Below are 17,754 nucleotides of genomic sequence, written 5' to 3' on the forward strand. Positions count from 1 at the left end.
ATAGTAATATCTTTTTTGATCCGTCTCCTAGAGTAATGGAAATAAGAACAAAAATAAACAAATGGGACCTAATTAAACTTAAAAGCTTTTGCACAGCAAAGGAACCATAAACAAAATGAAAAGAGAACCTACAGAATGGGAGAAAATATTTGCAAATGAAGCGACCAACAAGGGGTTAATCTCCAAAATATACAAACAGCTCATACAGCTCAACATCAAAAAACAAACAGCCCAATCAAAAAATGGGCAGCAGGAGTCCGCCCAAGCAGTGGTGTAGAGGTGACGGGACGCCTGGATTCCTCAGTTTCCTTCCTTTTCCATTCCTGGGCTGGAGGAAATACCTGAACATATGGAATCCCAATGCCGGGCAGCCAGGGCCATATCCACACACCCCCAACGTCGGGTACCCTGGAGGTTGCAATCCTGCCCATCCACCACCTGCCATCCCTACCTTTCCTCCAGGTCCCTTTCCCACTCCCCCAGGAGCACCCCAGGGGAATCCAGCCTTTCCCCCTGGTGGGCCCTGTCATCCTGTGCCACAACCAGGGTATCCAGGATGCCAACCCTCAGGTCCCTACCCCCCTCCATACCCACCACCTGCCCCTGGTATGTGTCCTGTGAATACATTGGCTCCTGGCATGGTTGGACCAGGAATGGTGATTGACAAGAAGATGCAAAAGAAAATGAAAAAAGCTCATAAAAAGAAGCAGAAACACCACAAACATGGCAAGCATTCCTCCTCCTCCTCCTGCTCTTCCAGCAGTGACTCTGACTGAATACAAGGCCTGGACCCTTCCCTCAAGTCTCTCCAGTTCTGCTCTCCCATCAAGCTTCAGAGGCCATCTTGTACTGGGGGAAATTAGCCCTTGTGTCCCTCCCCCCGCCACCCCTGCAATCTAAGCCTCACTCTGCTGTGAAAAGAATTGCTATGGGCTAGCAAAGGCCGTCCTCCAACTGCTTGGATAGAACTTTTAGCTGGTGAATTTTGCAGGAGAACTATTTTTTGAAGATGGTGAGATTTGAGCTAAATGCTGAAGACAAGTCTAAGATCTGTAAAATGTGATTTTTTTACTTTCTTTTGTAATACTCATGATTGGGGAGATGCTGTGGAAATTTAATTATGGAAAGGAAAAGACAACCTGTACCTTTCTTGTAATTGTGGCATGCTTGGGTGATTTAGTGGCAAATAAACATTTCCCAGCAGGCCTTTTATTGATTGCACTCACTGCAAGGCTGCTGGGAAGTGGAGTCCATTTGTCTGATGAGCTCTGACTGCCATTTTGGAAACTGATCTCTACCCCTTAGCTCAGTATGCTATCTCAGGTCCTCCTCTCACTCTCCAACTCTCAGTCCAAATAAACCTGTTTCTCCTGGTCTCTGTTCAGAAAAAAAAAGGGCAGCAGATCTAAATACACACTTCTCAGGGCTTCCTGGTGGCGCAGTGGTTGAGAGTCCACCTGCCGATGCAGGGGACACGGGTTCGTGCCCCAGTCCAGGAAGATCCCACATGCCGCGGAGCGGCTAGGCCCATGAGCCATGGCTGCTGAGCCTGCGCGTCCGGAGCCTGTGCTCCGCAACGGGAGAGGCCACAACAGTGAGAGGCTTGCGTACCGCAAAAAAAAAAAAAAAAAGGTAAATACACACTTCTCCAAAGAAGACATACAGATGGCCAAAGGCACATGAAGAGATGCTCAACATCACTAATTATTAGAGAAATGCAAATGAAAACTACAAGGTGTCACCTCACACCAGTCAGAATGGCCATCATCAAAAAGTTTACAAATAATAAATGCTGGAGAGAGCATGGAGAAAAAGGAACCCTTCTACACTGTTGGTGGGAATGTAAAATGGTACAGCCACCATGGAGAAAAGTATGGAGGTTCCTTTAAAAACTAAAAATAGAGCTACCATATGCTCCTGCAATCCCACTCCTGGGCATATATCCAGAGAAAACCATAATTCGAAAAAATACATGCACCCCAATGTTCATAGCAGCGCTATTTACAAAAGCGAAGACGTGGATGCAACCTAAATGTCCATCAACAGATGAACGGATAAGGAAGATGTGGTATCTGTATACAACGGAATATTACTCAGCCATCAAAAAGAATGAAATAATGCCATTTGTAGCAACACAGATTATCATACTAAGTGAAGTAAACCAGACAAATATCATATGATATCGCTTATATGTGGAATCTAAAAAAAATGATACATTGGGAATTCCCTGGCAGTCCAGTGGTCAGGACTTGACACTTTCACTGCCAGGGCCCAGGTTCAATCCCTGGTCAGGGAACTAAGATCCTGCAAGCCACGCAGCACAGCCAAAAAAATAAAAGTAAATTTAATTTAATTAATTTTAAAATGATACAAATGATGGGGATTCCCTGGTCATCCAGTGGTTAGCACTCTGTGCTTCCACTGCAGGGGGCAGGGGTTTGATCCCTGGTCAGGGAACTAAGATCCCACGAGCCATGAAGCATGGCCAAAAAAAAATACTAATGAACTTACTTACAAAATAGAAAGAGACGCAGAGATGCACAGATGTTGAAAACAAATTTATGGTTACCAAAGGGGAAAGGGGATGGGAGGAGGGATAAATTGGGAGTCTGGAATTAACAGATACAAACTACTATATATAAAATAGATAACCAACAAAGACCTACTGTATAGCACAGGGAACTATACTCAGTATTTTGTAATAACCTATAAAGGAAAAGAATCTGAAAAGGAATACACACACACACACACACACACACACACACACACACACACAACTAAATCACTGTGCTGTATACCCGAAACTAACACTATATTGTAAATCAACTATACTTCAGTTTAAAAAAAAAAGAAAGGGCTTCCCTGGTGGCACAGTGGTTGAGTCCGCCTGCCGATGCAGGGGACACGGGTTTGCGCCCCGGTCCGGGAGGATCCCACATGCCGCGGAGTGACTAGGCCCGTGAGTCGTGGCCGCTGAGCCTGCGCATCCAGAGCCTGTGCTCCGCAATGGGAGAGGCCACAACAGTGAAAGGCCCGCGTACCGCAAAAAAAAAAAAAAAAAGAAAAAGAAAATGTGATATACACACACATATATATGGAATATTATTCAGCCATTTAAAAAAGGAAGAAATTCTTCCATTTGTGACACGGATGGACTTTGAGGGCATTATGCTAATTGAAATAAGTCAGAGAAAGACAAATACTGTATGATCTTACTTATATGCGGAATCTAAGAAAAAGTAAAGAAACTCATAGATACACATAACAGGTTGGTGGTTGCCAGAGGCAGGCAAGGGGGAGGGTTTTTGGTAAAGGACATCAAAAGGTACAAATTTCTAGTTATATAATAAATAAGTCCTGGGGATGTGGTGTACAGCATGGTGACTATTAACAATACTGTATTATATATTTGAAAGTTGCTAAGAAGTAGATCTTAAAAGTTCTCAGCACAAGAAAAAATATGTGTAACTCTGTGTGGTGATGGATATTAACTAGACTTACTGTGGTGATCATTTTGCAGTATAGATAGATAGATATAATTATGTTGCACACATACACAGAAAAGGATAGGAAATGAACAATGGAAAGTATTTGTTTTATTTATATTTTTTCTTCCAGTTTTATTGAGATATAATGACATACAGCACTGTATAAATCTAAGGTATACAGCATGATCTGACTTACATACATCATGAAATGATTAGCACAGTAGGTTTAGTGAACATCCATCATCTCATGAACAAAATTAGAGAAAAAGAAAAAACATTTTCTGTTGTGATGAGAACTCAAAATTTCCTCTCTTAACAACGTTCACATACAACACACAGCAGTGTTCGTTATATTCATCATGTTGTACATTACATTTCTAGTACTGATTTGTCTTACAACTGAAAGTTTGTACCTTTTGACCACCTTCATCCAAATCTCCCTCCTTACACCCCTTACCTCTGGTAACCACAAATCTGAACTTTTTCTATGAGTTTGTTTGTTTGTTTTTGAAGTATTATTGATCTACAACACTATGTTAGTTCCTGGTGCACAAAACAGTGATTGGATATTTCTATACTTTTCAAAATGATCACCATGTTAAATCTAGTTACCATCTGTCACCATACAAAGATATTCCATTATTATTGACTATATTCTGCACACTGTACATTTCATCCCCGTGACTCATTTATTTTTTAACTGGAAGTTTGTACCTCTTAATTTCCCTCACCCATTTCACTCATCTCCCACCATCCTCCCCTCTAACAACCACTTCTTTGTTCTCTGTATCTATGACTCTGTTTTGTTACTCTTATTTGATTTTTGATTCTACACATAAGTGAGATCATACAATATTTGTCTTTGTCTTATTTCACTTAGCAAAATACCCACTAGGTCTATCCATGTTGTAGCAAACGACAAGATTTAATTCTTTTTATGGCTGAGTAATACATATATCACCTCTTTTTCAATTCATCTATTGATGGACACTTAGGTTGTTTCCATACCTTGGCTATTGTGAATAATGCTGCAATGAATATATGGGTGCATATATCTTTTCAAATTAGTGTTTATATTTACTTCGGAAAAAAAACAGAAGTGAAATTGCTGGATCATATGACAGTTCCATTTTTAATTTTTTGAGGAACTGCCATACTGTTTTCCATGGTAGATGCACCAAGTTTCATTCCCACCAACAGTGCATGAAGATTCCCTTTACTCCATATCCTCACCATTGATCTTCATGTCTGTTTTTATGCCAGTACCACACTGTTTTGATTACTGTTGCTTTGTGGTATAGTTTGAAATCAGGGCGTGTGATACCTCCAGCTTTGTTCTTCTTTTTCAAGATTGTTTTGGCTTTTCAGGGTCTTTTGTGTTACCATACAAATTTTAGAATTACTTGTTCTAGTTCTGTTAAAATTGCCATGGGTATGATGATAAGGATTGCATTAAATCTGTAGATTGCCTTGGCTAGTACAGACATTTTAACAACATTAATTCTTCTAATCCATGACATATTATATCTTTCCATTTGTTTGTGTCATCTTCAATTTCTTTCATCAATGTCTCATAGTTTTCTGAGTACAACTCTTTCACCTCCTTGATTAGATTTATTCTTAGGTATTTTTTGATGTAATTGTAAATGGGATACTTTTAATTTCTCTTTCTGATAGTTCACTGTTAGTGTACAGAAATGCAACCAATTTCTTTTTTTAATTTATTTTATTGAAGTATGGTTGACTTACAATGTTTTGTTAACTTCTGCTGTACAGCACAGTGATTCAGTTATACACATATATACATTCTTTTTCATATTCTTTTCCACTACAGTTTATCACAGGATATTGAATATAGTTCTCTGTGCTATACAGTAGGACCTTTTTGTTTATCCATTCTATATATAAAATTTGAAATGCAACAGATTTCTGTATATTAATTTTGTATCCTACAATTTTAATGAATTCATTTATTAGTTTTAATAGTTTTTTGCTGGCACCTTTAGAATTCTCTATATGCTGTGTCATGTCATCTGCATCTGCAGTTTTACTTCTTCCTTTCCTACTTGGATTCCTTTTATTTCTTTTTCTTGTCTGATTGCTGTGGCTAGGACTTCCCATACTGTGTTGAATAAAAGTGGCAAGAGTGGGCATCCTTGTCTTATTCCTGATCTTAGAGGAAATGCTTTCAGATTTTCACAGTTGAGTATGATTTTGGCTGTTAGTTTGCCATATGGCCTTTATTGTGTTGAGGTGTGTTGCCTCCATACCCACATTGTTAAGAATTTTTATCATAAATGAATGTTGGATTTTGTCAAAGGCTTTTTATACATCTATTAAGATGATCATATGATTTTTATCCTTCAGTTTCTTAATGGGGTGTATCACATTGATGATTTGCAGATGTTGAACCATCCTTGTTTCCCTTGGATAATTCCCACTTGATCATGGTATACAATTCTTTTAAAGTATGGTTGAATTCGGTTTGTTAATACTTTGCTAAGGATTTCTGCATCTATGTTCATCAGGGATATTGGCCTACAATTTTCCTTTTTTTTTTTTCTTTGTAGTGTCTTTGTCTGGTTTTGGTATCAGGGTAATACTGGTCTCATAGAATGAGTTGAGAAGTGGTCCTTTCCTTTTCAATTTTTTGGAATAGTTTGAGAAGGATGAGCATTTAATTCTTCTTTAAATGTTTGGCAGAATTCACCAGTGAAGCCATCTAATCCTGGACTTTTGTTTGTTGGGAGTTTTTTTTTCTTTTATTACTAATTCAATTTCATTACTGATAATTGGTCCATTCATATTTTCCATTTCTTCCTGATTCAGTCTTGGGAGATTGTACATTTCTAGGAATTTATCTGTTTCTTCTTGGTTGTCCATTTTATTGGCATATAATTATTCATAGTCATCTCTTATGATACTTTGCATTTCTATGGTGTCAACTGTATCTTCTCCTTTTTCATTTCCGATTTTATTTGGGCCCTCTCTCCTTTTTTTTTTTTTTTTTTTTTTGGCAGTATGCGGGCCTCTCACTGTTGTGGCCTCTCCCGTTGTGCAGCACAGGCTCTGGACGCGCAGGCTCAGTGGCCATGGCTCATGGGCCCAGCCACTCTGCGGCATGTGGGATCTTCCCGGACCGGGGCACGAACCCGTGTCCCCTGCATCAGCAGGCGGACTCTCAACCACTGTACCACCAGGGAAACCCTCTCTTCTTTTCTTGATGTGTCCAGCTATAGGTTTATCAATTTTGTTTATCTCTCCTACTGTATTATTTCTTTTTTTCTACTACCTTTGGGTTTTGTTTGTTCTTCTTTTCCTAGTTCCTCTAGGTATGAGCTTGGGTTATTATTTGAGAATTTCCTGTTCCCTGAGGTAGGCTTGTATCACTATAAACTTCCCTATTAGAACTGCTTTTGCTGTGTCCCACAGATTTTGCTGGGGTTTTTTTAAATATTTATTTATTTGGCTGCACCAGGTCTTAGTTGCAGCACGCAGGATCTTCATTGTGGCATGTGGGATCTTTAGTTGCGGCATGCGGGATCTAGTTCCCTGACCAGGGATCAAACCTGGGCCCCCTGCATTCGGAGCAGAGTCTTAACCATTGGACAACCAGGGAAGTCCCTGTGTCCCATACCTTTTGGATCCTTGTGTTTCCATTTTCATCTTTTCATTTGTCTCCAGATAGTTTTGATGTTTTACTTTTTAATCCAACAATTTTAACCCTTTGGGGGGGGGGAATTTGTTTCTCTCCATGTTAAATCACAATCTAAAAATAGTTCTTTTGTAGGGGGGGAAGGGGGTGGGATGAATTGGGAGATTGGGACTGACATATAAATGCCACTGGGTACAACATAGATTAACTAGTGAGGATCTGCTGTATAGCATGGGGAACTCTACTCAGTGCTCTGTGGTGACCTGGATGGGAGGAAAATCCAAAAGGAGGGGATATGTGTATACACATGGCTGATTCACTTTGCTGTGCAGCAGGAGCTAGCACGACATTGTAAAGCAAGTGTACCCCGTTAAAAAAGTAAATTTTTAAAAAATAGTTCTTTTGAAACACCAGATTATGATTTAGTTTCTTCACTCTATTGGTGAATATATAATGTAGTTTGAAGGTACTGCATCCATTTGTACTAGTTGTTGAGAAAGAAAAACAGAATTTTCAAATTTGTTCTTTTAAAAAAGGATTATTTTCTGACTTGTTTTCCCTTGGTCAGAGTGACAGAGCAGCAAGGATGATGGGATTGGGCAGAGGCAGGAAATGGAGATCTTGTAGGACAGGATAACCACGCTATGGAGAAGCTGACAATCAGGACCACAGTAGCACACTGGTCAGTGTTAACAGTGAAGAAAGAAAATTGTGCTGGATGGACAATCCTGTTGGGACTTGTAGTTCTGACGTCAGTCCTAAGTATCTTCTCTTCAAAACTCTATGTACCAAGAACTTACAGTACTTTGTTTCCACAAAGAATGCTTTCTAAGCATGACAATTACAAACACACATACACACACACACACACACACACACACACACACACACACACACACCACTATTAAAATACTATATTTTTATAAGGACTCAATAATCTATTTTATGGCTTTCTTCAAATTAGTTTAGTTTTTAAAATCTCATTTTAAAATGTGTGACAATAGAGCATACAACAAAGTTAAAAGGAATATAACTCTTTTAAATAGCTGTTCCCTTTACCTTACTTACTTTTGTTTTTCTTTAAGGATAATTTGCTTCAGGGAGGACGAAGTATAGGTTCTTCTGATGAAATTCAAGAAGATGGGAATAGGAATGCAAAGCAAGGTTTCTTTTTTTTAATCTTTATTGGAGTATGGTTGCTTTACAATACTGTGTTAGTTTCTACTGTACAGCAAAGTCAATCAGCTATATGTATACATATATCCCCTATTTTTGGATTTCCTTCCCATTTAGGTCACCACACAGCACTGAGTAGAGTTCCCTGCAAGGTTGCTGTAAGTTTTCTGTCTTAAAATCTTTTAACTATCTTCTTACCAAGCAAATAGTCTTAGAGGAATGTGGTAAGCTTCACAAGAAGTTCACTGTTTCAGGAAGCAAACTCCATTTTGTAGGAAAGATGTAAAAAAAAAAAGGCAGCTTTAGAGAATTATAATTCAGTCAAGGAAAAAAATAAAGGGTATTTTATGTTATGTGAACTATATTTCAGTAAAGCTATTTTTTAATGTAAATTGTATCATCTCATTCTCCAGCTTACAAATAATAGTTTCTCAGTGTTTAGAATAAAAATCAAATTCCTTACCAAAAAAAAAAAAAAGGAGGAGGGGAGAAAAGATGAATCCACAAACTCAGATTCTAGTCCAAGCTGCTCAACTAACAGATTGAGTGTCACTCAAGGTCTCTGTGCCTCAGTTTCCCCTGCTCTAAGGGACATTTTATGGGTATGTGCTTCCCTGGATGGGTTCATCAGCTAGTGGGTGTGTGCATTCAGAGAATACAGCCAGGGAGTCATTTGTCACTCTGTTCCCCCGACACCTGGCTCTAACATGAACTCTGTTCTGAGCTGGGTTCCTTTTAAATCCACTCATCAAGCTGAGGCTGTCATGGGCTCAAAGCCCTGCAAGCTAAGCCTGCATGGAGACCACTGAAAACACAGCCAGGACCCAACGACTGAATCATCAGAAAGGGCCTTTGGGCATTTCCTGGAGTTTTCTTCCTTTTCCCATCAAACTGGCAAAGACTCCAGGAGATTACTGCTTATTAACCTGTGGTCCACTAATTCCACTCCCATCCTTCCACCAACTTATCCATCAAAATCAGGTAGGAGGAAGAAGACTCACTTTCCCAGAGGCCTTGTCAAAGGCCTGGTCCACCGGCCTCTCCTTTCCCTCCCTACAGACCTCTGGACACAGCATTCCAGAAGCTACCATGCCTTCCCTGACCACTGACCATGACTATCTGGGTCAGGATTGAACAGAGAACTGCAATAGCAGCCACTGACGATAGGCACTTGCTATATAACAGGGACTTCTCAAACATGATCTCATTCAAGCTATTAGCCCTATCGTTATCCTCATTTTGCAGATGAGAAAACTGGGGTTTACAGATTGTTAAAATCAGGTGACCAAAGTCTTACTGCTCTTAACAGTGAACTTCACTGTCTCAGGCGAAGTCTAGAAGGACAGCAGCCCAGAGGGACCCTCCTTGGAGACAGCCCCATGAGGATCCCAGGATACATCCTTGCCAGGATCCTCTGCCCAAAGCAGGAAGGCACTGAGACTCCTGCAAATCCCTCCCTGGAGAGCATCAGGCAATGATGAGGGGCAGTGAAGGGCAGCACTCAGAGGAGAGAACTGGTGTACACTTTGCAGAAAGCTTTTATGGCTGGGAAGGAGTAAGTCATAGGCACACAGACTCTGGAACAATACAAGAAACTAGCCATCATATTTCCTTGAGCTGCATGACTCTGTGCAAATCCATCCCCCTCTATGGACCTCACTATCCCCATCTGTCAAATGGGCAGGTGTCAGACTAGATCTCCAAGGGCCCTCCCAGCTCTATCCCTTGAGGCTGAAGCTGGGAAACATCCATGACACGCCAGAGTAGAGGGTGAAGAATGCATGGGAAAGAGCAAAAGGGGTAGGAGAAGTGGAAAGAAAAGCAATGCCCCCTGACAAACTCCTTCTCAACCTGACTCTCCCAGGAAGCCTTCCCCAAACCCCACCCCCGTGGCCTTCTTCCAGACTCCCCTTTAGCCCTCAGCCTGGACCTAAAGCAAGGCCCGGCCCTGACTGAGGGCAGGTTGGCGAACTGAAGAAGCAAACTCCTGAGAGAGAGAATATGTGAACAAGGTGAGCCGTCTCCCCTGTGGGGCCAGCAGGTGCAGGAAAGCCCCGCAGAACTGAGCTGACATGGGATGTGAACCAAAGACGTGTGAGTACATCAGAGAGTGAGTTGGTGAAAGAAGGACCAAGACTGGGCAGCTGCCTCCCCAGAAGGGGGCTTGGGAAGGGACGGACCAGCTGGCTGGTTCTGAGCATGATACCAGGGACTGAGGCCCAGAGGCAGTTTGCAGAAATGGAGTTTTAAACACATGCTAAACGCCCCTGGGGTCTGAGTCAAGAGCTCAGTTTTGGAGGGAGGCACGAAGAAGGTGAACAGCCAAAGCGAGTGGAGGAATTCGTGAAGACACTCCTTGATTCCCCAGCTCTGCACCTTGCTAATAACTCCGCTCAGCCTCCAGCCGTCAGCTTCCTAGCCTCTGACTGCCAGCCTCCAGCGGTCAGCTTCCTAGCCTCTGACTGCCAGCACAAACCGCATCCTCCCACCAAACACTCCCAACCCACAACGTGGCCCCTCGCCTTCCTTCCATCACAGCTTTACCTAAAGGACTATTCAGCATCTGACTGATCTCTCCACAGGGTCTATTAGCTCTGTAAGGGCACGGACAGTGCCCTGTTCACCACTAAATGGCCGGCCCCAGCCCCGAGGTACTCGTGAGAGGTACTCAGGAAGTACGTGTTGAATGCAAGATGAGTGAAAGAGAGCAGGGGCTCAGGGGGAGGGGGGGTCTGGAAGGCCTCGAGAGACTAGACAGTCCTCTCGGGGCCCCGGTGGCAGCCAGCCTGCTCAGGATGGATGGGTGAGGAGGGGCACGCAGGCTGGCACTCACTGCCACACTGGCCATGTAGTTTGGCCTCACATCCACTGGGAGAGGGTGAAACCAGGCTGACAGACAGCTGTCTGGAACCATTCAGTGTGTCACTGATTCCTTACCCTGGCTTGAGGGCCGCGTTAAAGGAAGCTCAGGAAATTGTTTCAACCAGCTTGCCTCGCTGGGGCCTGACATCATGCGGCCTGACACCATGCGGCCCTCTACTGTGGTTTGGTGATTAGGGAGCTTGCCTGTCGCCCATTCTGCATCACACAAGCCCAAATCAGGCATGTCTTCCTCTAGTTCACGCATGGAACCAAAACATCCTGGCCCTGGTTTTACTTTCCCTCGTAAGCCCTTGTGCTTCCCTGACTGAGGGTCCTTCTGAAATCCTAGAGGTTTGTTCCCAAGTGGTGTATTCCATACATAGCCTGAAGTGGGATTACAGTAGAGATAAATAAAAGATTAGTTTCCGAGTTTCGGGACTAAATAAAGGATCAGATTCTTAGTGATTGGGAGATAAAAGGAATTTCGGGGTTTGTTCATGGATGAACCGATTCAGAAGCAGTTTGGGGCAGTGGGTGGGACCTGGAGCTCAGTTTTCCCTGGGGTTTTTTTGTGGATCTCCCTCACTACCCATCCTAGCCATCTGGTTTCACTTCTGAGACAGGCTGAGGCAGCTAGGGCAGCAGGAAGCCCAAGCGACGAGGCTGATCAGAGCCTCTGCCCGGGCTGGGTGTCGAATTAGGAATGGCTGAGCATAACTGGCCCTTATGCTGGATTTGGAGTCTTCCTGGTCCCACTGGAGTATAATGTCCAGGTAACACTTGGCTTCTCTGGAAGATATTCTGCATGACAACCATAACTCTCTAGAACATCATTAACAACTTAAGATTAAGCAAAAGCGGCTCTCAGGCATTGGATATCTTTACTCTTTTCTGTCTTGCTTGTTTCTCTTTAGGGCCTGACAGATTTGGTGCAGCAAGTTAGAAGGGAGAGTAGAGAAGACTCCTGGAAGCAGAGACAGATGAATATCTGAATGGGGAGGGTGCACCACAAAAAAAAGAAAGAGAAAAAGAGAGCAACTCAAGAAGCACTTGCCCTGTACCATGCTGTGGCCTGACAATCACCAGCTGGTGTTCTGAATTCTGAGCCCAGGAGACCAGAGGAAAACCAGGCTGTGTCCGTCGAGCTTTATTTATAAAAGCAAGGGAGTCCAGCATGGCCTCCATGTCCCAGTGACTAAAGGTACAAAGATCTCCTCTTTTAAAGTATAAGAGTTCAGTTAGCTGAGAATTTAATGACTGTAGGACAGAGAATTCCCCACTGGCTTGAAATAATTAAGGGGTTGCTCCTGAAGGATTTATGTTAACAGGATATATCTGTAGTAGTAGTAGTAGTAGTAAAGAAAAATGGGCATCATTTTATGAGAATTTATGGCACAGTTGTAAGCCCATTTCATGTGTTAACTTGTTTAAGCCTTATAAGAAGCACATGAAGTTAACCGAACTTGTTAGCTGTGGGAAGAAGACCCTGGGAGGAAAAGCAAAGGATCATTATTTTTTTTTAACTGGATTTATTTTGAATGTTTAACAAGGGCTCAAAAATCCAACTATCTCTTTATAATTCATGAGTTTGGCCTGAATGATGATGATGACGGGGATGAATGTGACTGTGAAGTAAAGCAGTATCATCCAAAGATACGCTGTAACCAGTCACCTACTTGCAAGCGAACTTATCACACCCGGAAGCATCAGGATGAAACATTTCAATTTCCATCTAATACATGGGTGTTTGCAAAGATCTCTATGTTTACTAACATGGAGGAAAAAATCCCAAATATCTGATAGTTTTTCACTTTCCACTCAGTTGTTTTGGGAACCATGTAGTGTCTCTCTCTCTCTCTCTCTCTCTCTCTCTCTCTCTCTCTCTCTCCCCACACACACCCCCCTTCCACTTCCCTCTCTCTCCCTCTCTCACTCACACACAAACACACACACACACACACACACCACCACCACCACAACCGGGGCACCCTGGCTGAGCCCCAGCCAACCTGCCTCCTGGCTGCCCTTCCTCAAGGATCCTGGCCTGAGGCTTGTGGACAGAGCTGGGTAAAGCGACACATGATCTGAACGGGATACCTGGTGATGAGCAGCCTTGGCAACCTAGACCCCCAACACTCCCACTGTACTTGAGATAAAAGGAGAAGTGCCCCTGACCTGGCTGCTTTCTACGTGGGCCTCGCAGGTCAGAGCGTAGAAACCTAAAAGCATCATCCAGCTGGGGACTGGGCCTCGCACGGAGGCAGTCAATGAGGAGAGGAGGGAGCCATCCTTCCAGGTGACCCCCTCACAGATGCAGTGGCTCTGGGAACTCCAAAGTGGGGACTCAAATCCCAGAGAACAACTGGCAACAAACTGAGGCCTCTCTATTTACAAATTCTACTCTGAGCCTCTCAATTCTGGAGGTACATTTCCCACAGAGTGAACGCTGGACCACCTGCAGCAGAATTCCCAGGAAAGCTTGTTGAACCTGTGGATTCCTAGGTCCCACCCCAGGCATCCTGGACCAGCTCCCGGCACTAGGATTCAGGAATCTGCATGTTGAAAGGGCTCCCTAATCAGCCTTATGCTCCATAAAGACTGGGAACCACTTCTTTAGAGACGTATTTCACCGGGTTGTAGTTTCTTCCATTTCTACAGGTTTCATATTTTACTCTGCTTCAATTCAACAAAAATTCACGGAGAGCCTGCTAACCAGATCCTGTTCCAGGTACAGAGGGTGCAGCACTGACAGGGACCCAGACCCTGCCTTCAGGGAGGCTGCAGTGATTTCGGTCTCACAGCATACCAACAGCCACAGCACATTAGGACTCTTTTTTCACAAATGAGAAAGCAGGACTCAGAGAGTGTAAACAACTTACCCAAGGTCACACAACTGCTAGGTGATATTTCTAGAGCTAGAATCCACTCCCCTCGTTTCAGACCCACATTCTTTGCACTGCCCCTCAGAACGTTAAAGGCTCCGTTGGTAGAGTGAAAGCTGGAAGGACCCTTAGCAGATAACTAACTGTTCCAGGAATATCCAAGAGGTTTTGTCATTTCAACTCTAACCAGTTGACAGTGATTGCCTCTACTTGTAAGGGAGCGCTCTGAGGCTACATCCAGGATCAGTGACAAAGATGCTGCAATTGACTAATCACGTCTATCACGTCTACAGTGGGTAAAGAACCAGGGAGTGGCTGCACACGGACTACATATGCACATTGGTCCTGTATATGGACAAATCCTCCATTTTATTGATGGGGAAATTGAGGTCCAGAGAGACAAAAGTCATCCAAGTCTCAGACCTGGTACTAGACTAGAACCAAGGTCTCTAAAATTCTAGTCAAGGGCTCTTTACCTTATCTAGTGCTGCCTTTCCCATGCAGCCAAGATGACTAAACTGAGAAATGGACCAAAGTGTCAGGAATCAAAGACTTTCTGGTGTTGGTACAAAGGGTCCTGTGGAGCCCAGGGGAAGGAAAGGAGGCTGAAACGGTAGGAGGACTGACTAGGGAGACGGCCCCTCCCATTTCTCCCCTCCCAATGGTGTAAGGAAGAAACCCACATTACTGAGCCCTCATCTGTGCCAGCCACTGTGCTAATTACATCAATTAACCCATTTAATCCTTTCAATCACCCCATGAGGAAGCTTCACGCAGAGGAGGAAACAGAGTGGGAGAGGTTAAGTGACTGGGCCAAGCTCACATAACCCAAGTGGCTGAGCCAGGACAGGCTCCCAGGTCGTTGTGGCTCTACAGCCCACCCATGATCACACAGCGGGGCTTAGAGCACATGCTTTGGGTCAGAAAGACCTTATTTTGAGTCCCAAATTTACCACACGCTGGCTCTGTAACCTTGGGCAAGTGCCTTAACCTCTCCATGCCTTAGTTTTTTCATCTGTAAAATGGAGATAGCAGGGCTTAGCTCAGAGAGTTGTTGTTATAGTATTAAAAGAAATAATATATGGGAAGCACTAAGCCATAGTATATAGTAAATGCTCAATAAATGGCAGCTCTTACTGTTGCCCTCTCCGCTGCCCTGGGCATATCACCTGGACACCTGCCACCCAGTGCTGGCCTGGACATCCCTCTTGGACAAGGTTCCATCCTGAGATCATCATGTTCATTTTTCCTACAGCTGGAGTTAGGACCCCAGAGCCCCATTTGCAAGTATATGCAAGTACTATATAAATCACAGGGAAGCAGATCTTTGGAGAAGTTAGGAAGCCTGTTACCCACAGACAGACTCACCTCAGAACAACTGCCACAAGATGGCAGCCTAAGAAGTAGCCACAAATCAGCAGAGCTCTTCTAAGCCAGGCCACAGCCTGTCAGATGGGGTCTCCCCAGCTGTGTTCACAGTGACCAGAGGGCCTGGCTGTGCGCAAGAACCTCCTTAGGGCACTTCCTGAGGTGGTCACTGCTTTCCTGACCTCATTAGGGACTGTTAGCACGCCAAAGAAGGGTGGTTGGAGTTTTAACCTAAGAAAGTGAGGCGTGCTTTTATTTACTCTTAGGTGCCCAAGAACAAGTGACGAGTTTCTTTTAAGCTTTTTTTTTTTTTTGACTGTGTTGGGTCTTCATTGCTACACACAGGCTTTCTCTAGCTGCGGCGTGTGTGGGCTACTCTTCGTTGTGGTGCACGGACTTCTCATTGCGGTGGCTTCTCTTGTTTCGGAGCATGGGCTCTGGCGCGCGGGCTTCAGTAGTTGTGGCGTGCAGCCTCAGTAGTTGTGGCGCGCAGCCTCAGTAGTTGTGGTACATGGGCTTAGTTGCTCCGTGGAACATGGGATCTTCCCGGAGCAGGGCTCGAACCCGTGTGCCCTGAGTTGGCAGGCAGATTTTTAACCACTGCGCCACCAGGGAAGCCCCGAGTTTCTTTCAAATGCCTTTTTTTGACAAACTTATGGTCACCAGGGAGGAAAGCGGGAGGGGGGGGACTAAATTGGGAGATTGGGATTGATATATACGCACTGCTATATATAAAATAGATTACTAATAAGGACCTACTGTACAGCACAGGGAACTCTTCTCAATACTCTGTAATGACCTATATGGGAAAAGAATCTGAAAAAGAGTGGATATATGTATCACTGATTCACTTTGCTGTACACCTGAAACTAACACAGCCTTGTAAATCAACTATTGTATACTCCAATTAAAACTTTTTTTAAGATATAAAGAAAGAAAGAAAGAAATATGGGCTTCCTTGGTGGTTAAGAAGCTGCCTTCCAATAGAGGGGACATGGGTTCCTGGTCCAGGAAGATCCCACATGCCACGGAGCAACTAAGCCCGTGTGCTACAACTACTGAGCCTGCATGCCACAACTACTGAAGCCTGCGCACCTAGAGCCCATGCTCTGCAACAAGAGAAGCACTACAATGAGAAGCCCGCACACCACCACGAAGAGAAGCCCCCGCTCGCCACAACTAGAGAAAGCCCGCACACAGCAATGAAGACCCAACACAGCCAAAAATAAATATAAATAAAATAAATTTTAAAATATATGTTTAAAAAAAGAAAGAAAGAAATGCCTTTTTTAAATTAAGAGCTCCAAACAATATATCTAAATAAATATGTTACTAAAAGGCATTGGTTTCTATTTTCTATGTTTGGAGGTCAGATCCAAAGGAGTGGTGGACTTAGAGGGCCTGGAGCCCCTGCAATGGGTCCCAGTATGTGCCAGCATCTCCTCTGACTCCCTCATCCAAGGAGGAGGAGCACCCCCAGCTTCATTCATTCCACACACTGGCATTTGTTGTGCTTTATATGCATTATCTGATTGAGTCCTCCTCACAAAACCTTACGTAAGTAAGATAACTACTATTATGGTCCCCATGTTATAGGTGAGAAAACTGAGGCTCAGTGATGTTAAGTGACATGCCCGAAGTTCTCAGCCAGAAAGTGGTAGGTCCAGGAGGCAGACTTAGTCTCTCCTACTCCAGTACTTAATTTCTAACACCTCCAAGGTCAGACCTCTCCTGCTGCTCAAAGAATTCGTAAGCACCCATAAAGGCCCAGACAATGAAGGTGGGGAGTGGAAAAACTATGGTCTCTGCTCTTAAGGGCCTTCCATCTATTTGGGGCAGGAACAACAGAGTTGTCACCATGTGGCTGGGATAGTTTTCTTGGAGAAGAACCTTAGAAGAGGAGGTTCTGAAACCAAAGCCTGCACCAAAAGCCCAGGTCCTGGGGCTTCTTCCCACGGCCCACTTCCACCAGTATCCCCCAAACTCACCAATTTGACTAGTATTTCACTGGAACAGGCAATGGGGGAGGGCTGGGCCATGCTCTGATGACAGAGCCGGCATGGTGTAACCTTGACTTGACCTTGCTGTCTACCCACGGATGTCCTGGTCCAGAGGTAACACAATCTGTCACCTTAGGCAGGAGCCAATATCAAGAATGGGGTTGAAATCATCGTGTTTCCCCCTGTGAACTGCTGTGACCAAGAGAAGCACTTTCAAAGGGCAGCTGATAAAATTGCTGGTTTGACCCTCCTTTTAGCTGAAAACCAGATACCATCAAAATAGCTTTTCTTTTTATTAGCTACATTATTGGAGAAATAGTGAG

At 43.8% G+C, this 17,754-nt stretch overlaps 1 protein-coding gene across 1 annotated transcript; it reads left to right on the plus strand.

Annotated features, from left to right (window-relative positions):
- Nucleotides 1-242: 242 nt before the first annotated feature.
- LOC309823104 (proline-rich protein 13-like) lies at nt 243-882 on the plus strand (the record flags this gene model as incomplete). Its single annotated transcript, XM_082655283.1, has 1 exon — nt 243-882. One exon carries the CDS (start codon nt 243-245, stop codon nt 774-776), a length of 534 nt encoding a protein of 177 aa, XP_082511409.1. The 3' UTR covers nt 777-882.
- Between the last annotated feature and the right edge of the window lie 16,872 nt (nt 883-17,754).

The sequence above is a fragment of the Grampus griseus genome (genome assembly GCF_964374135.1).
Source record: "Grampus griseus genome assembly, chromosome: 5".
NCBI classification, from domain to species: Eukaryota; Metazoa; Chordata; class Mammalia; order Artiodactyla; family Delphinidae; genus Grampus; species Grampus griseus.